The sequence below is a fragment of the Pyrus communis genome, chromosome 15 (assembly GCF_041283825.1).
Source record: "Pyrus communis isolate YQ-2024b chromosome 15, ASM4128382v1, whole genome shotgun sequence".
Lineage (NCBI taxonomy): Eukaryota > Viridiplantae > Streptophyta > Magnoliopsida > Rosales > Rosaceae > Pyrus > Pyrus communis.
The window spans coordinates 6753784-6771775 of NC_142579.1; the positions used below are offsets into that span (position 1 = coordinate 6753784).

Consider the following 17992-nt stretch of genomic DNA (forward strand, 5'->3'; position numbering starts at 1 on the left):
GCATCAAGGACTGGTGTAAGCCTTTTCGACAACCCCCTCGTCGATTTTCGACCGAGGTACAACTCAGCATCAAAGAAGAATTAGTTCGGCTTCTAAAAGCCGAGTTTATTAGGACCGTTCGGTACGTCGAATGGTTGGCCAATATCGTCCCAGTGTTGAAGAAAAACGGAGCCCTTCGCATTTGCATCGATTTCCGTAATCTAAATCTGGCCACTCCCAAGGATGAATATACAATGCCAATCTCAGACTTGCTAATTGATGCCACAGCTAATCATGAATTGCTATCTTTTATGGACGGCCATGCGGGTTACAACCAGATTTTCATCGCCAAAGCCGACGTCCACAAGACGGCTTTCCGCTGCCCTGGGGCACTTACGAATGGGTAGTCATGCCATTTGACCTCAAGAATGTCGGCGCCACATACCAACGAGCCATGAATATGATATTCCACGACTTAATCGGTACAATCGTCGAAGTTTATATCGATGATGTGGTGGTAAAGTCTAAACGTCGCCAAACGCACCTGGATGATATGCGGCAAGCGTTCCTTCGTATGCGCAAGAATAATCTCAAAATGAACCCAGCCAAGTGTGCCTTCGGTGTTTCGGCCGGTAATTTCCTAGGATTTTTGGTGCACCATCGCGGCATTGAAGTCGACGAAAATAAAGCCCGCGCAATCATTAGCGCCCCACCTCCGACAACAAAGAAACGGCTCCAGTCATTACTCGGGCAGATAAATTTCCTCCACCGCTTCATCGCCAATTCGGCCGGAAAGATGAAGGCATTCTTTACGCTCTTTAAACTTAAGGATACCGACAAATTTGAATGGCGCGAAGAGCATCAAACTGCATTTACGCAAATCAAGGTGGCCCTTTCCACCCCACCCGTGCTAGCTCCACCTTGTCGCGGCAAACCCCTTAAATTATACATTTCGGCAGCCGCTGAATCCATTGGTTGTCTCCTCGCGCAAGATAACAATGTAGGGCGTGAACAAGCTATCTTTTATCTTAGCCATAATCTGAATTCACCAGAGCTCAATTATTCACCTGTCGAAAAACTTTGCTTAGCTTTGTTTTTTGCCGCATCAAGGCTTCGGCACTACATGCTCCCATCAGTTACGCAGGTCATCGCCCAAACAGACGTAATTCGTTACATGCTCACTCGGCCCATCGTCAAAGGCCGAATCGGGAAATTGACGCTCGCCTTATCCGAGTTCAGCCTTCAGTCCGTACCTCAAAAGGCCGTCAAGGGGCAAGCTCTCGCCGACTTCTTGGCCCAACACCCTTCCCCTTATGGTTTTGGGGGAGGCGACGTCGACATCGGTTTAGTCACAACACGCGATAACCATTGGACTATGCATTTTGATGGTTCCAGTACTTCGACCTCGGCGGGTGTCGGTATTGCAATTTAGTCGCCCGACCACTGCCGATGGTATTTTTCTCTCAAGTTGGATTTCAGCTGTACAAATGATCAGGCCGAATATGAAGCCCTCATTATCGGCCTCCACGTTTTACACGATCTACGGGCTTTCCGCGTTCTCGTCCTCGGTGATTCCGAACTTGTGATTAACCAACTGAACGACATGTTTCGTTGCATGAGTTGTACTTTAGCGCCCTATCACATGGTCGCCACCTACCTGGCCGAGTCGTTCGAACGGATCACATTTGAACATATTTCACGTATTCATAACACAGATGCCAACGAACTCGCCCAAATCGCCTCCGGAGCACAACTCACGGGGGGCAAGCTAGGCCGAATTGCAGCCACAAGTCTGCGATCGTACCCAACCTTGATCAATCGACAAACTCTCCAGCGCACACACGTAATACGCACAAGGGTGATGTCGCTCCCATCCCTACTAGAACGGGGAAACCCCGTAGAAGTATGTGCCGTTGAGGTGGAACCAGATGATTGGAGAAAGACGATGTTACGATACCTCGATAACCCCAATGAGAAACACGACCAGAGAACGAATGTCCTCGCCACGAATTACGTGTCGTACCAAAATGAATTATACCGCAAGGGTGAGGACGGGTTACTACTATTGTGCCTCGGCCCACACGAGGCTGCCCAAGCAATGGCCGAGGTACATGAAGGAATTTGTGGGGCACACCAATCTGGACGAAAGATGCGCTGGTTGCTTCGACGACACGGTTATTTTTGGCCCAATATATTAAAGGATTGCATCGAATATGCACGAAGATGCGTACCATGCCAAATTCATGGACCCGTGCAGAGAGCCCCGGCCGAATTACTCCACTCGGTTACTAAACCATGGCCATTCAGGGGATGGGCAATGGACGTAATTGGCAAAATCACGCCATCGTCGGGGGCGGCGAAACACGCGTGGATAATTGTAGCGACTGACTATTTCACTAAATGGGTCGAGGCAAGATCATACGCCGAATTAACGACCAAAGAGGTATGCAATTTCATAGAGGAGAATATTGTGACCAGATTCGGCGTGCCAGAAACGATCATAACTGACAATGGCACCATATTCACGGCCGATAGGTTTAAGGAATACGCGGCAAGTCTGAATATCCGACTTGAGCAATCTACACCGTACTACCCTCAGGCAAACGGACAGGCCGAGGCAAGCAATAAAGTGTTGATCTGCATCCTCGAAAAAACGGTAAGAGAAAGGCCAGGGTTGTGGCATTTGAAGTTAAATGAAGCATTATGGGCATACCGAACTTCACCCCGGTCGGCCACTGGAACCACTCCTTACGCGTTAACTTATGGACACGGCGCTATGTTACCGGTCGAGTTGAGTATAAACTCATTACGAGTAATCGAGCAGAGTAGTTTGTTCAGTGTCAAATATAGTCAAGCGATGCGACAAGAATTAGAAGACTTAGAAGAAAATCGAATCGACGCGGGTAACTTATTGATAGCGCAAAAGAAAATTGCCGAGCGAGCGTATAACCAGCGTGTAAGACAAAAAACGTTCGGCGAAGGAGAATTGGTTTAGCAAACGGTGTTGCCCGTCGGGATTAAAGACCCCCGATTTGGTAAATGGTCGCCGAATTGGGAAGGGCCATTCATCGTTCACAAAGTTCTCGGCAAGGGGGCATATCATCTCAGAGATCGGACGGGTTCAGTTCACAAATTGCCAATTAATGGAAAGTTTTTAAAAAAGTACTATCCAATTACATGGGAAATGCAAGAGTAAAAGACCATTGTATTGATAGCAAAAGAGCCATTGTATTGATAGTAAAAAGACCATTGTATTGATAGCAAAAGAACCATTGTATTGATAGCAAAAGAACAAATACAAAGATAATTTCCTAGGGGGTCGAGGGGAGGACAGTCTCGAGGGCAGCTTTTAGCTCCAACCACTTCGCTTCGCTCAAAATTATCTCAGCCTGCCTCGTCTTTTTGTTGAACTGCAGTTGCTGGATATGCCGTGTGCCGGCAGCGAAGGCCGTCAGCCGAGCTCTGTTGGCCTCAAAGTCATTCTCAAGCTCTGAAGCGGCAGCAGACCTTTGCCGTTGAAGGTCAGAAATTTGACGCTGAAGGTCAGATATCTGGCGATCAAACTCGGTCAGTTTCGCTTTCTTGGCTTTTATTGCCTCAATCTTCGCTCGGCCAGCCTCTTGCGCGACCTTGGCCGCCTTCAAGTCGTCCTCGGCCTGTAATGCTCGTTCAAAAATATTGAAGTGTTGCCGAGTCTGCTCCAGAAGGTCGGTGAGGAAGGAGATATTCTCCGTGCTCAGGTAACCGCCACTGGCGAGGTCATTAAGACACTCCCCAACGGAGTCAAGACCCTTGCATCGGAGAGCCTGGGAGGCAGAAATAGACAGGACTTCGTGCAGCTTCACGAAGGCTTGGGCCTCGGGCATGGTCCCCGCTGGTTCGGCAGGAGCACCAGAGGAGCCGGCCTCACCAGTCATGCTCTGAAGAAGAGCGTCGAGCTCCACTTCCCACGATGGCTGCACATAAAAGGAAAACTTTGTGAAGAAAAATAAGACGTTGTAATATAGTGCATGACAAAGGGATTGTTTTAGACCTGCTGAGAGGAGACTTCGGCCATGCCCTCTGGGTCATTGCTCGAACCCAGGGAACTTAATGGCCGAGCCTAGTGCCTTAGACTGCTTCTCAATTCACGTGGCCGATGGAGGTTATCTACATTTGATGGCCACGACGGTGGCCAGGAAATATAGACAACGCTTGTCGGCGCATAAAATTGTCGGTGAAATGAACGTTCGGGCACCTGACATTTAATAGTTCTTTAAGAACATGTGTCATGATAAAATCAACGCAAAAGAAAACAAGACTTACAAAGGCCGAAGAGACTTCTTGCGGAGGAATGGGGAGGTTTTCATCTTGCGGATGGATCGGCGTTTTGGCCGTTGCCTCAGGATCGGCCATGGGCCTTTTTCCACGATCCGCCATAGAGTGACGCGGTTGAGCGGTCACCTCGACCACCGGAGGAGGATGGACGGGAGGAGAGTTGGCTGGTCGAGGGTGGCGCTACAGCGGGACCTCGTCACTCTCGCTCTCGACGTCCTGAGAAAAAATTTCGTTACGACTAGAAGGCTAAAGAAACAAAGGATGGAAGTAGAATTATACCTCTTCCAGAAAGACCGTCGGTCGCTGAATGGAGGGTGCCTCGACAGGTGCAACCGTCTCCCCCACGGCAGGTGATGCAAACTAATTAAGCACACAAATTAAAACCCTCTTGTGACAATTGTAGTAAAGATGCAAGTAGGGATCGTTCTAGACCGGGGATTAGGAGGGATTACTAATTCACTTGGAAACTGACTCAAAAACGTAAAACAAACGTTAAAACACTAAACTAGACTCAAAGAATGCAAAACACTTATAAACACAAACTAAAGTGATTTATAACTACTATGACTCAACAAAGTAAAGGGGGATTGGTTTTGACGAAATTAAACTAAATGCACAGCTTGGAATTTAAAGGCAGAATGTAAATATGAATGTGATGAAAATATGGATGAATGCTAGCTAGAAGGTTCTTCTCCACACATGTCACACTTGCATACAAATTGATTTTTAGTTGGTCTTTCGATAAATTATGAAACTCAACACCCCGGGTTAATTAGGTCCGCTTAAATTAACCTTCAAGTTTTCCTTAAGTTAATGAATTGGATGGGTTAGCGCAACGCAATTCAAAACATTCTCCAAAAGTCCTTTACGTGAAAAGCACAATAAAGATACAATCAAAGATCATTAAGCATCATGAAAACTATAAGTGTTGACGAGGCATTCGTTACTATGATGAGCATGAAACTAGTGCCAAGAATTCATTTAACGCGATTGTTTATAAGCAACCTCCACTACTTGTGAAAATAAGTTCATAACTATTAGGTGAAATTCACTTATATTCTAGCGTCATATTCATGCATGAAAATTAAGCGTGCACTCTCAATCAACATACACAAATAAGTTATCGATCAAGCAGTTAAACAAATTGAATTCACCATTCATGAAATTCCAACCAAATGTAATCAATTCATATTGCAAGCATAAACATGGTTTCGAATCACCCCCTAACTAAATAGGGGTTTAGCCTCTCATGTTCACAAAAAGAGAAATACAATTGAATTTAAACATAAAGCACAAAGGATTGATTACACCTAGAACGCCCAACGAATCCACTTGAATTGGTGCGCGTCGAAGCTCCTCTTTCCTCTTCTCCTTGCTGCGGCAGAGATGGTTTTAGATGATTTTGGGTGAGTTTCTGGTTTAGGGATAGATTTATGGTGGAATGGTGGTGGAAGTGGTTGGAATGGAGGGGGAGTTGCACGGGTTGTATGGAGAAGGGTGATGGAATGCACGGGTTTTTGGGGAGAATCTGTGATGGTGGCTGCGAATTCGAGAGGAATCAATTAGAGGGGGGGTCACGGCTTAGAGAGGAATATGTGTGAAAAAGGGCTGAATTAGGGTTAATGGCTAATGGGAGGCCACGACAGCATGTATTTTTGGGAGTATTCGGTTTTTTTAATAATGGGAGCCACGACTTATGGTGGAAAAATGGGTGAATATTAGGATGAAAAATCATGGAATGCACCGCAAAGGGAATAAAATAAATGGGATGGTGGCTGCGGCTTTTTTTAAGCCTTTTTGGTTTATTAGGGTTCATTCTTAATTGAAGGCCACGGCTAGAAAGGCCAAATAAGTTTTGTGGCTGAATGGAATATAATCATCCCCCTAAGGTACGGCTAAGGTGGTAAGGCCTAGGGTTTTCTGAAATTTAAAACCTAATTTATTTTTTTGTTAATTAAAATTAAGTTAAAAGCTTCTAGAATTAGGAAATAAAATCAGAAATTAAAAGGGATTAATTAAAGGGTGCGGCTAGGGTTAGGTTAGGAGAGGGAAATAGGGTTTAATTTCACAACATTGGACAAAAGTGCCCCCCCTTGCACGGCAAGGGAAGGGAATTAGAGTTAAGGCACGGCAAGGTTGTGTAATTGGGCTAGGGCCTTGGTTTTGTGTCCTAAAGTGCCTACAAGGCCTTCAAAGTGGCTAGAAAATACGGACGTTTAAGTTTAGGAAAGGTTACCAAAACGGGAAACCTAGGGTTAACTTTCCCACATCAAGTAGGAAACCTTGTTTGAGTAGGATTCCTCGTTTTGGTAGGAATTCATCGTTGGAGTAGGAATTCATCGTTTCTTCAAGTCTTCAACTCATTCATTCCTCTTTCGCTCCAAAAGACTCCAATTTGCATCTTCTTGCACACTTTGGCCTTATAATCTGAAAATACACAAAAGTGGCCTTAAACACTAAAATAACTAAGTAAACACAACATAAACGCACGAGAACAAGCTAATTAAGTCGCATGAATATGCTCCTATCAGCAGGCTCCATGACCGACTCCAAAGCTGGAGCTGATACGATAGCTGGATCGGCCGTGGTCTCAGGCAGAGAAACGGCTGGAGGAATCGGGTTTGTTGAAGCTGGGGCAGCCGGGACAGAAGGAGAGCCGGCAGGAGCAGTTGTCCCTGTGGTGTCAACATGAATCTTCCGGTAGCCTTTCTTCGCCAATTTCTTGACGCGTTTGGAAGGACGAGAAACGTTATCCTCCGGCTCGGCTTCTCGATGGGGCGTTTTGCGAGGACTGTCCGCTCGGTGGCGATGGTCCTCTTCGTGGGAACCAATTTTTTCGCCCTCACCGCCGCGGCGACCGTTTCCACCTTCCTCGACACGCGACCCCCTGAAATAGCAAAGTAATTAATAACCGAGGACAAGTAATTGAAATACAAAGAACGAAAGGACAATATACCTTGGGTCGACTCCTTGGGTTGGGCCGAGGGCACTGGTCTGGGCCGGTGGCCGAAGATTCTGCTTACCACGTCTTCGGCCGAGACGCCGAAGAAGTCGTTGGTGTACTCATCCCACCAGTCCCCGAAGGTATCGGTTCCCAAGGATTTAGGAACCGTCGGCCGGAGCCGGAATTTCTTACATTTCTCCTGAAACTCCTGCTCCGTCGTCTTACATTCCCTCTCAGAGGAACCAGAAAGACGCCCTCGACTCAGGAGGGACCGAGAAGCAAGCAGGGGTACAGGGCAACCTTGGAGGTAGCCAAGCTGCCGGGCGACAAAATAGGGATAGTAGACCTCCCAGCTGGCTCGGCGGGCATCGCAACCAAGAGGGAAATCGCGAGCCAGAACGAATGACCCCCAGCGTTGACAAATGTCTGCATCCTCGGACTCGGCCCACGCTGCCGTGTGGAGCCTGATCGAGGTAGGGTACTCCTGGCGCCGGCATACCAGGAACTCGTCGTCCGAAAGGACGTCGAGGCTGAGGAAGTGTTTGAGGACCTCGTCGGCCCGGTGAGGAGGCGCCGGTCGAGAGGCCAGTTGAAGGTCGAGGGCGGCCGATCGCTGGAATGCAGGAACCTCCGACCGAAGGGTGGAAAAGTAAACCTGCAACCAGAGTTGGAAAACCCAGAGGGGTCCATTCTGGTGCGGGTCAATCTTGTTAATGGTCGTCTCGGCCAAGCAACGGTAGAGGTTGGCAAGTATAGTCGGGCTGAGCGCCAAGGAGTGACCACTAGCCAGTGCCTGGGCTACCGGCATGTTCTCGACCAGGCATTTGTTCGACCTGGTACAACAAATGAATTTGTTGTACCAGTAGAAGAGGAAGGCTTCGTGTTCTCCCTTCCTAAGGCTTTCCTTGCCTCGGCCGGCGAAGTGAAGGATGAGAGTGTTGTAGTTGAAGAAGTTCTTGTGGAGCTTCTGAACTTCTTCCCTTGAGGGCTCCCGGTCGCCCCGACTGAGCGTCTCGATGGCTCGTTCGTCGAATAACGCCTTTAGGTCGAGAAGAGAAGGGCATCCGGAAAGGGCGGCATCGATGGGAAGGCCGGATGGAGAAGTCCCAAGGATGGCCGAAATGTCGAGGACTGTGGGGTCGAGAGGGCCGAAAGGCAGGATCATGGTGTTGGTGGCCGAACACCATAAACTCAGGGCCGCCATAAGCAACTCCTTATCCATGGTAATCTCCATGGTCGAAAGAATGATGGCATCATAGATACCAAGAGCTTTCCACTCCTTGCTGAAGAATGTGCTCATTCGGTCAACCCAGGCGGCCCAGGCTGTGGTGGTCGAGGGCCAGGCTCCTTGAGGCCGCGCCAGAGTCCATTTCGACCAATCGAACCCCTGCAGCAGGGGTATTAAGCACTGCTCCTTGAGGAGGTTAGTGATGGACGACGACACTACATCCTTGAAAAGGGGACCCAGAATCTGGTGGGTGGTGGCCATGTCGTTTTTGAAGCGCAGCGTCTTAATGGCGCTCCGATCGATGAAGTCCTTGCATTTGCTGTACTCGTCAGAAAGCTTTGAAATGAAGGAGGCCATTGATAGAGGAAAAGATTTGGGGTTAAAGGAGGAGATTGTAGAAAGAAGAACTTGAAGGCGTTGCTTGAACAAACAGGAATGATAAAAGAAAGATTTCGAAATTTCTGAAGGCGTGGGATGCGAATGGCAGAAGTTTGGGTATTTATAGGCTTTTCAGAATGAAGATCAAACGTTTGGTATTCGAAAAGCACTGGTTCGAATTGGGGGGAAATTTAACCGGGAAAAGGTTCCAATCATTTCGGATATTTTGGGAACCTGCGAGGATAGGATCGAGGTTTCGAAGATCCAGAACGCACGATTACGTGCGGTTGCGGTTTTAAGGCATTAATGAGGAAGAGACGCTTCGGTGGGTGCACGTTTTCGAGGGCCATGATTGAAAGTTGTTAAGGTCGGCGGAGAATCGACACGTGGCTGTACGTTGGGGTAACGAGGAGAGTGCAATCATGTCTCATAAATGTGCATAAGTAATGGTCATCAAGGAAAGTAAAGTCCGAAAAGCAATAGACATTTCCGCTTCTTCAAGGTCGAGGCCCGACCAAAGGTTAACAGTCGGTGACCTCAGAAGCGAGGGGGCAATGTTTAGGCCCAAAATAATATTGTTGGGCCGAGCAGCAGGTTATGCTCGGCCCAAGGCTGTGTCAAATGCTATGGGCCGAGTGATAAATCCGGGGCCAATTGGCAGGGTCGGACGAGTCCTCTCCTAAGAAGTAGTCCAGATAAACAAAAAGGGTCGAGGAAGTCCTGGTGCGACCAGGATTCCCGGCTAGCAAAGAATAAAGCCTCGAAAAAGGGGAAAGTTCAGAATCCTAGTGGGAGTAGGTTTGTTCGAGTTAGAGTTGAAACGGGACAAGGACTCCCAATCCAGATAAGGATGCAAATCGGTCTCAAGGAATGGGGTGCTATAAATACAAGAAATCATGCAACAAAAAAGGCCCCTTCAATCCAGCATACAATTGCCCTGCGCAAAACCTCTCAAATACCTTGAGATTTTTCCTTTTCTTTTTCTGCCGACATACCTTCAGTTTGGATAAACAGCACTGTGGAGGCACCCGACGAGCACCTTCAGTTTGGATAAACAACACTGTTGCCGCAGAATCAGCTGACCGAGAAGCACCTTCAGTTTGGATAAACAGCACTGCGTCGAGGCCGACCGGTTACCTATCTAAGTCTCGGCTGAGAAGGGTTTTCGAACCCTTGTTGGTAGAGGCCACCTTGCTAGCCTTCTCGGCGTAGTCAGGTGTTACGAATTGCGTTACTCGGCGTACTGGACGCCGAGTGATTTTATGATTGGATACTCGCAAGTAAGTTTCAGGGTTCGGCATTCCGACGGCCGAACTACATTTACCATCAAGACATACATCACATTTGAGTACCTGTGTCCATACAGTTTGGTCTCGATTCGACGTGCTTATACTCTTACGAATATAATCACAGTGACCAAATCGGGCTCCGACGATTTGTGAACTCCGCATAATTAGTAGCCTTGTCTTCAGGCTATAGAACCCAGAGACCGAGAGTGTTCCTTCCTCGATCGCAATCGCAAGATAGAGAAGTCAACGACGCGCTCAACGCGACATCAACGAATTTTACTCCTCGGCCGACGAGTTGGCACGCCCCGTATTCAATCGAAGGACGTAGTTAGCTTATTAATTACTCGGCCTGCGCGCCACGTAGGTTTTGTAATTTTTAGAGTCAAGAGTACCCCAACCACGAAACCTAATTATTGGCACCACCATCGTACTTGCATAATTACTGTGTCCGCCCCCACCCCCACTATCACCGTTGTCATCGCCACCACCTACGACGGTCACTAACATCACCATCATCATTGTTGCCACCGCCATCACCAACAACGCCACTGCCACCACCACAATCACCACCACTTTCACATATACCTCTGTTATCTCTACAGTCTACACCCCAACCACCACACCCTACCATTGGAACTATCATTATACCTCTGCCATTGCCGCTTCGATCACCAGCATTGTCATTGCCACTGTTATTGTCGCCACCACCCTTAGTATCATGTCAATTTTTGTCATTATATTCAATTATATCACTTACATCGAAATTTACCAAACGTTTTCACAATACTTTTAAAATACAGTCTATCAAACACTCAACTACTTTATTTTATAATTGATTATTCTTAAAGCATAACAATAACAGTTTATTTAAAATCAAAATCAAAATCAAAAAAATTAAAAAAATAAAAATAAAAATAAAAAAACAGAGCAATTACAAACTAGACTTAAGTGGCGCTCATTTTTTAAAACCTGCAAGGCCTTGTTTGGCAGCCCGTATAACAGGCCGGATAGCATAATTAATATGGTTCCAAGTGTTTGGTGCAGTTTGTACTAAATAGTAACAGACTAATTGTACTGGCCCCTCACCCATTTTATATGATGTAGACCTGCTAAATTATCCAACCAAAAACCTCTGTATTATTAGTCGGTAGTTACTCGCTCTCTTCATCCCTCTCGTCGCACGCTCTTCATGCTCTCACCTCGCTTGCTCTCCATGCTCTCACATCGCTTGCTCTCTCCTCTAAATCTGAGGTTCTTCCTCGTATTCTTCTTCTGTTCTTCTTTTTCTCTCTGTTCCGCCCTCCTATTTTTCTTGCACTTTTTCTTCTTCTTCTCTCTATTATTCCCTCCTCCTCCTATTTTTCTTCAAACTTTCTTTCAATTGATTGAGTACTGGTTTGGTACTGAGGTGTTTTTATAAAAAAAAAAAATGGGTATAAAAAAAAAGCTAAGCTCAAAAATGTGTTTGGTAAACACTTAAAAACAGGTTTTAGTTGAAAAAAAAAACTGAAAATGTGAAGCAGCAAAAATAAGCTTATTTTCATAGCACAGCAGAAACAGTTTTTTTTCAAAGCATAACAATATCAAACCAACCCTAAATCTACTTATTCTTTCTCTCTAATTTTGCAATTGCTAAAGAACCTGCCTCCTTTGGGTCATATCCTTCGTAACACTTCTACTTTTGCTGGGCTGATTTTGCAGCTGAAAAAAAAAAGAGAAGGATTGGGGAAAAAAAGATGAGAATTTGGAAGTTGGGTTTTGCTGGGTTTCTTTTGTTTAGGGGAACAGACCCCGCACTGAGAGAATTTCAAATAGGAGACAGACTATTTTTTTCGATTTGCATGATTTAATTGCTCTTGGGTTTTTGCCATTTTTCGATCTCGAATTCCATTTTGCTGCCTTTGACTGCTACGGGGTTTTGATCACTTGAAGCTTCAGTTTTGATTGATGGTGTGTTCATAGGTTCTTTTGGATGTGCTATCTAAATTTGATGTTCAATTGGATGTCTGCTATCTTATGCATTCGTATATTTTGTGAACTTGGATATAATCGATTGGATAAAAACTAGTTTGAAGTCTCTTATCAAGTATAATATCGAATACAGGATAAATAATACGGCCGTTAGTCCGATATGGCACCAAACGCCCGACTAATATAGTCAATACCATTCGAAAACTATTTATCATATCCGACTTAAATATTCAGTATAGTCCGAGCTGCTAAACGAGAGCTCAAATGTCTTATTTAACCAAGCAGGGACATACATAAGATTTTTAGATACTGTTGTATGTGTCCCCTTGCTTGTCCGCCGAAGACGCTCACAAAATAGGGACTTCCTAAGTTCCACGTGGGCCCATGTGGATGAGGATGACAATTTTCTCTACGAGTTTGGCTATTTGCAAGGCTTCGCCCCTATTGGGTCGGGTTTGAAGGATAGAAAATGGTATTTAACCTTGGACCCGAATCTGCCCCATTTGGATTTTGGAGTAATTATTCTTTTTTATACCATGGTGATATTGATTCACGTCTTCTTCAATATTTTAGGACCATATAATGGTGAAATTGTGATGGCCTCTTCGGTTGGAATATATTACATTTCCTATATTTGTGGACTTGAAATATTAACTTTTAGTTGAATTTTCCTTTTAATTTGTTGTAAAGAGTCTGATTTGTAAAAAGATAGGGCGGGGAATTCATTCCCCATTGGGGATGGGGATGGGAATCCCCGATTTGAAATTACGGGTCTGAAGGTTGTCATCATCCTTCGTGAAGAATTTCCACATGACAAATGTTTGCACCCTTTTTGAGAGCTTTAAATGTTTAAGAAATTCATCATATTTATTGAGAAACAAACTTTGCTGTTTATGGTCATGCAAACTATGAACTTACTCTAGCTAATCTTCGTATTTGATTTTGTAAATTTCCCAAGATGTCATACGAATTATTGTACAATAATAGGTTGATATAGCTTCAAGGGGAGGAGAGATTTTCAATGTGACCAGAACATAGGATGATACATCATGTGTCTTTATACAAATTGCGAGATTTTTGTGTTAAAATATTAACAACATAAAAAGTAAAATTTCCCTACCACTTATATAATAAGTGGTGTACCACTTGTGTTACAATGGACAAGAAAAATTTCAAAGGGGAGCTTCTTCGTACGTTTTTCTTTTTGTCGCCAAAAGTAAAATAAATAAATAAAACACTTAAACTTCGCAAAGTATTCATCTCTACTTGTAATTAGAAGTCAAAAGTTCATCTCCTGACGGTTTTGATGCCAAATTATCATTGGCTCGTTCTGAAACTTAGCCCAACTCCCACCCCAATGTCGTTGTATAAAAGCAAATTACTATGAAAGGGGAAAGAGAAAGAATCCTAGTATTCCATTTCCAGCTAAGATGTGCGTCCAATGGTAAGTAAATTTCAATCAAAGTCCATAGGGTAAAAGGGAAAACCTGGTCCAAAACAAAATGCATTCCTCCAATCACAAATAGAAGCACGTCCACGTCATCACACAGCCGCTTTTGGTCATTTGTGTAAAGTAGAAGGCCATATACACATCAGACTAATTTACCTTCTCAAAGAATTCAAACAATATCAAAACACCAGAACATAAAAATAAGGAGCTAAATTTACACTGAGAAGCATTCCGCTATTTCCCTCTTCCTCCGTCTTTGGGCACTTCCATGCTTTGCAGAAATTCGCTTTACGGTAACCCCGCCCCGTACCAGGTATATATTCGTTGTTGTGTAATCCATTCATAAATCACCCTTGCATATGAAGAAACTTCAATTATTTCTATATACTGCACCCGGAAAGCAATACTGTTTTTACCGGTATCATCCCCTTAGTCTAACAACGACGCAGGAAATATCATCTTTACTGTCTCTTTTCAGCGCTTCTGCGGTTAATTGCTTTGCCGCCTTCAGAGGGTCTTTAGTCTTTCTTGCCATATCAACGGCCTCTTGATTTGCCATGACCTGGATTATCAGAACATAAAAGAAAAGTAATTTCTAAGAGACTTTTCAATTTAAACTTTGCTACGACACTAAGGCATGCACCGGTTAGGTGATTTTTTCCTGCTTTTTCTAGAGTGCACAATGCACCAAGGAGAAGAAGGATCAGGGAAAACGATTCACCTTCCAAAGACCATCACTGGCAATGACTAGAACATCAGTACTATTGTCTACGTAGATATCTTGTATGTCCGGATCCGATCGCAAATGTGACTTCAGGCTTTTGTCTCCAAAAGCACGAGAAACTGCCAGCTGCCCATTGACTCTAGGAACATCTCCTGCAACGGAAAGGGTTCAATAGATGTCAGTTCAACGAGAGACTTAACATAAATCAATTGCAACATCGTGTTACAGCAATAAATGCCGATGTGCTCAATATTCATTAACATAAAAGGCCCAGAACTGGCTGTTGCAACGTAGCTGCATCAGACAAGTATTTCAAGACTTAAATCTCTTTAGCATAGATGGTAAACTAATATTAAGGTCAATGGAATCAAGTCAGAAAACTTTTGTTTTCTTTTGGTTAATTGGGACCTGTGAGCTGTTGCAACTTTCTGGCTTACGAGTGTTCTATTACCTTAATAACAATGTCTATACGTAAAAAAAAAAAAAAAAAAAAAAAAAAACAAACAAAAAAAGTTTTAACTCTCTAAAAGCTAAAGTGAAAGCAAGGATTGCATTAGACTACAATTGAAAAGAAAGAAGCATTGCAGGAAATGATTAAAACATGTAAGGCAACTCGAAGTGCCGTAAAGATAGAAAATAATGCAGGGGATGATTATAACATATAAAACACTGAAGGGACACAATCACAATTTTTCTAGATGTCTAAACATCACAGTTGAACAACCAACAGTACAAGATGTCTTTCACCGGTTGTGTTTCGATAGTTAAAACTGAAAAGAGAAATCCTGATTTTCGCTACTTGAAGAGTTTATTTACTTGAGAACATATATAGGAAGAGTTGGTGCATATGAAAAGTCATTTTAGCTACTTCAAAGCTCAGATGCACAATAACATCGAACAAGCAAGATGTGCATGCATATTGCTGAGACCAATTCAAAGGGAAACAAAGTATCTACATTTACAAAGATGTTAGCAGAAGGTAGACACGTGTCCCTTTTGAGAATGAGAGGTCCTATTTTCGATGGGACGTCATTTTTATCTTGTGCATGGTGTCATCCAACCTTTAGTTGGAAACATGACAAACCAAGTAATAATGCAATTCCCCAAAAGTAAGCACAACACTTATTTAAATCAAACTACAAAACTGCAGAATAAAATTAATCCATGGGGATCAGCAAAGTGACATTCTAAGACACTGTAAGCTGAACCTAGTTCTTTTTCTATCTGAATGACAATATTTTCTTCCAAAGAAAATAGTCCATCATATTGCTTCTATCTATTTAGTGGAAGAAGTACTCATCAACAATTATAATTGTTATGCAAAAGGAGGCAACAGGAGTCTTGGAGTTTACAACTAAGGGGAGAACCTTGCAGCATAAAACTAGAATGCATACAATATATTAAAAGATGAAGAACAATTTAAAATGAAAGTAGCGAAGATTGACAACTCATTTCCTCATGAAAACAGTCATGTCCATTCAAGTTGTTACATCTACATAAGTATTTACACATTGACTGAAATTTCTAGACATCAGCGCTGTAAATACCTGGCATGTTAGAGACAAAGCCACCTTTGTTTTCAATGCTGCCTCTTTCGGTATTGGGCTCATGGTCTGTAGACACCTGTACTGCCTGACCCCCCCTTGAAAGAACTGCCCGTGAATCTCCAACATTTGCCACCCATAATCGCTGACCGTTTAACAATATTGCAGTTACAGCAGTTGACCCTCCACGCCCCAAGTCAGAACTGTGAGAGAGAATTGCCTGGTCTGTCCTCTCATAGGCTTTTGAGATAGATCTGTTAGGATCAACCCAAAATTCTTCCTAGAATAGTTACATGAAAAGTGTAAGATTGGATCATTCCACTTAAATGCACCTAAACAAGATCAGTAGATGAAATTATCCGAAATTAGTAGCAATACCTCCTTAAGGATATTTGAAAATAAATGCTTCTGTAGGTATGCAGGCACATTATCACCCAAATGACCATCATAAATAGCAAACAATCCTAACTCATGTCCCTGGGTCCGAACAAACTTAGCAACATGATAATCCTCCATTGGATGATTTGCTTTTCCTTTCACCAGGCTGAAGCCATACTTTATTAACCCATCATTGTTTCTTCCCTTACCAGAGCCACATGATGAACGGCCCCGATACTGCACAGAAAAATTAACATAATGCAACCTCAATCTTTTGTATCAAAGACAGCAATGTTCAAAAGGAAACAACTATTTTCAACTCTTTCACTCAGAAAACTGAAAAACTTTCAGTTCCCAATCCATTTAGAAGAAAAATGAGCTTGAATCTATTTTTTCACAATTTATTTTCTCTTCGTAAGCTTCTTTTAACAACACACTTATACTAACTGCATCAAACCAACAAACAACCAAATACAAGTTGGTTCGATCTTTTTGGCCCTAAAGTTTTAGTTATTCAGAACTTCAGCTGCAGCTACAAAAATTATCCCAGTCAACTAGAATACCGAAAAGCACTTCAATTTACCAAATATTCCATAGCAATTCATAAGTGCAGCTCAGAAAACAAAACAAAAAAAATAAATAAATAAAATCACACAACATCCGATCAAAAACATAAGAAAATCAAACAAATAAAAAAATACGCACGAAGGATCATGGTCCCTGTAAATTCCCAAAAGAGTCTATCAATCATCATAACAAAAACTTCAAATCTACCTAAAATCTCATGGAAATCCTACTAAGAAATAAAATACATGAAACAAAGTAAGTCAACTGGATTCAACTAGTCACAGAAAATAATTGAACCCCATGATTCACAAGACTTATGATTGAGCAAATAAACACCAAAAAAGAGAAATAAAAAGTGCAGAAAAATGATTACCTGAGAGTGGGAAGAACTAAAACAGCATAACCTATCCATAAAACACAAAAAAGGAAGTAAACTGGAGCTAAATCTTCAGCATCCGCCACCTGTAATCACCTCCAATCCAAATTCCAAACCAAACCCACCTCCAAAATCACATACAAAAATTTCCCAGATTCTTTAACAGCAGGATCAAACCCGAATTCAATCTGTATACAAAAAGGAACCAAAAACCCTTTTCAAATTAATAAATATCCCTAAAACCCATTTAAAAAAATCTAAAAAACGAGTAAAATCAGGGAAGTGGGTGTCCGAGATTTTGGCCTTACCCATCGAATCAAAGCTCGAAATTGCTAGGCAGTCTCTTATTTGGCGTTGGTGGTTGCTTTTCTTCTTCTCCTTCTTCTTTCTTTGCTATGACTTCCGCACACACAAGCAATTGAGTAATTAAAACAGAATTGGTGATGATGACGAGTTATAAAGAAAAAATAAATAAAAGAGAGAACATTTCAACCTTTTCTTCCAAATAAATAAATAAATAAAATTAAAAAAAATACAATTTCTTCATCTTCTTTTTTTTTTTTTTTTTGGAAGTTTTGTGGGAGCTTAGGATTTGTGTTTGATTGGTGATTTATAACCGCCGTGTCGTGGGAGCCTGGGAATTGATATTAAAATAAATTAACTTGTGTGTTTGTATTTTAATATAATTAATTAAATACTTTGAAAGGTGTCAAAGGAAACTGGGAAAAGAGGACTTGTTGGCTGTTGACTTTCGCTGCCTCCCTTGCCTGCTTCCTAATACTCTTTCTTTCACTCTACTCTGTTTCAACCTCCTTTTCTTTTTACACACGCGGTTTTGTACTTTTCT

General features: G+C 43.1%; 1 protein-coding gene and 1 pseudogene across 1 annotated transcript; one reads left to right on the forward strand and one right to left on the reverse strand.

The window, feature by feature from the left end:
- The first annotated feature begins 1354 nt into the window (after positions 1-1354).
- On the forward strand, positions 1355-3294 carry LOC148690446 (uncharacterized; annotated as a pseudogene).
- Positions 3295-13594: 10300 nt separating this feature from the next.
- Positions 13595-17763, reverse strand: LOC137748688 (putative protein phosphatase 2C 10). Its single transcript, XM_088686071.1, has 7 exons — positions 17639-17763; positions 17454-17544; positions 17143-17333; positions 16203-16439; positions 15828-16104; positions 14278-14432; positions 13595-14118 (listed from the first exon to the last, which is right to left on the reverse strand). The coding sequence occupies exons 3-7, from the start codon at positions 17179-17181 to the stop codon at positions 13978-13980; spliced, it is 849 nt and encodes a 282-aa protein (XP_088542197.1). The 5' UTR covers positions 17182-17333; positions 17454-17544; positions 17639-17763; the 3' UTR covers positions 13595-13977.
- Between the last annotated feature and the right edge of the window lie 229 nt (positions 17764-17992).

Excerpts from the sequence above, each read along its gene's own strand:
- LOC137748688 (XM_088686071.1), bottom strand. The coding sequence starts at position 17,181 with ATGGATAGGTTATGCTGTTTTAGTTCTTCCCACTCTCAG. Across the intron at positions 16,105-16,202 it reads TTTCAAATATCCTTAAGGAG|GAAGAATTTTGGGTTGATCC; the intron begins GTATTGCTACTA and ends TAACTATTCTAG. Across the intron at positions 14,119-14,277 it reads CCAGTGATGGTCTTTGGAAG|GTCATGGCAAATCAAGAGGC; the intron begins GTGAATCGTTTT and ends CTGATAATCCAG.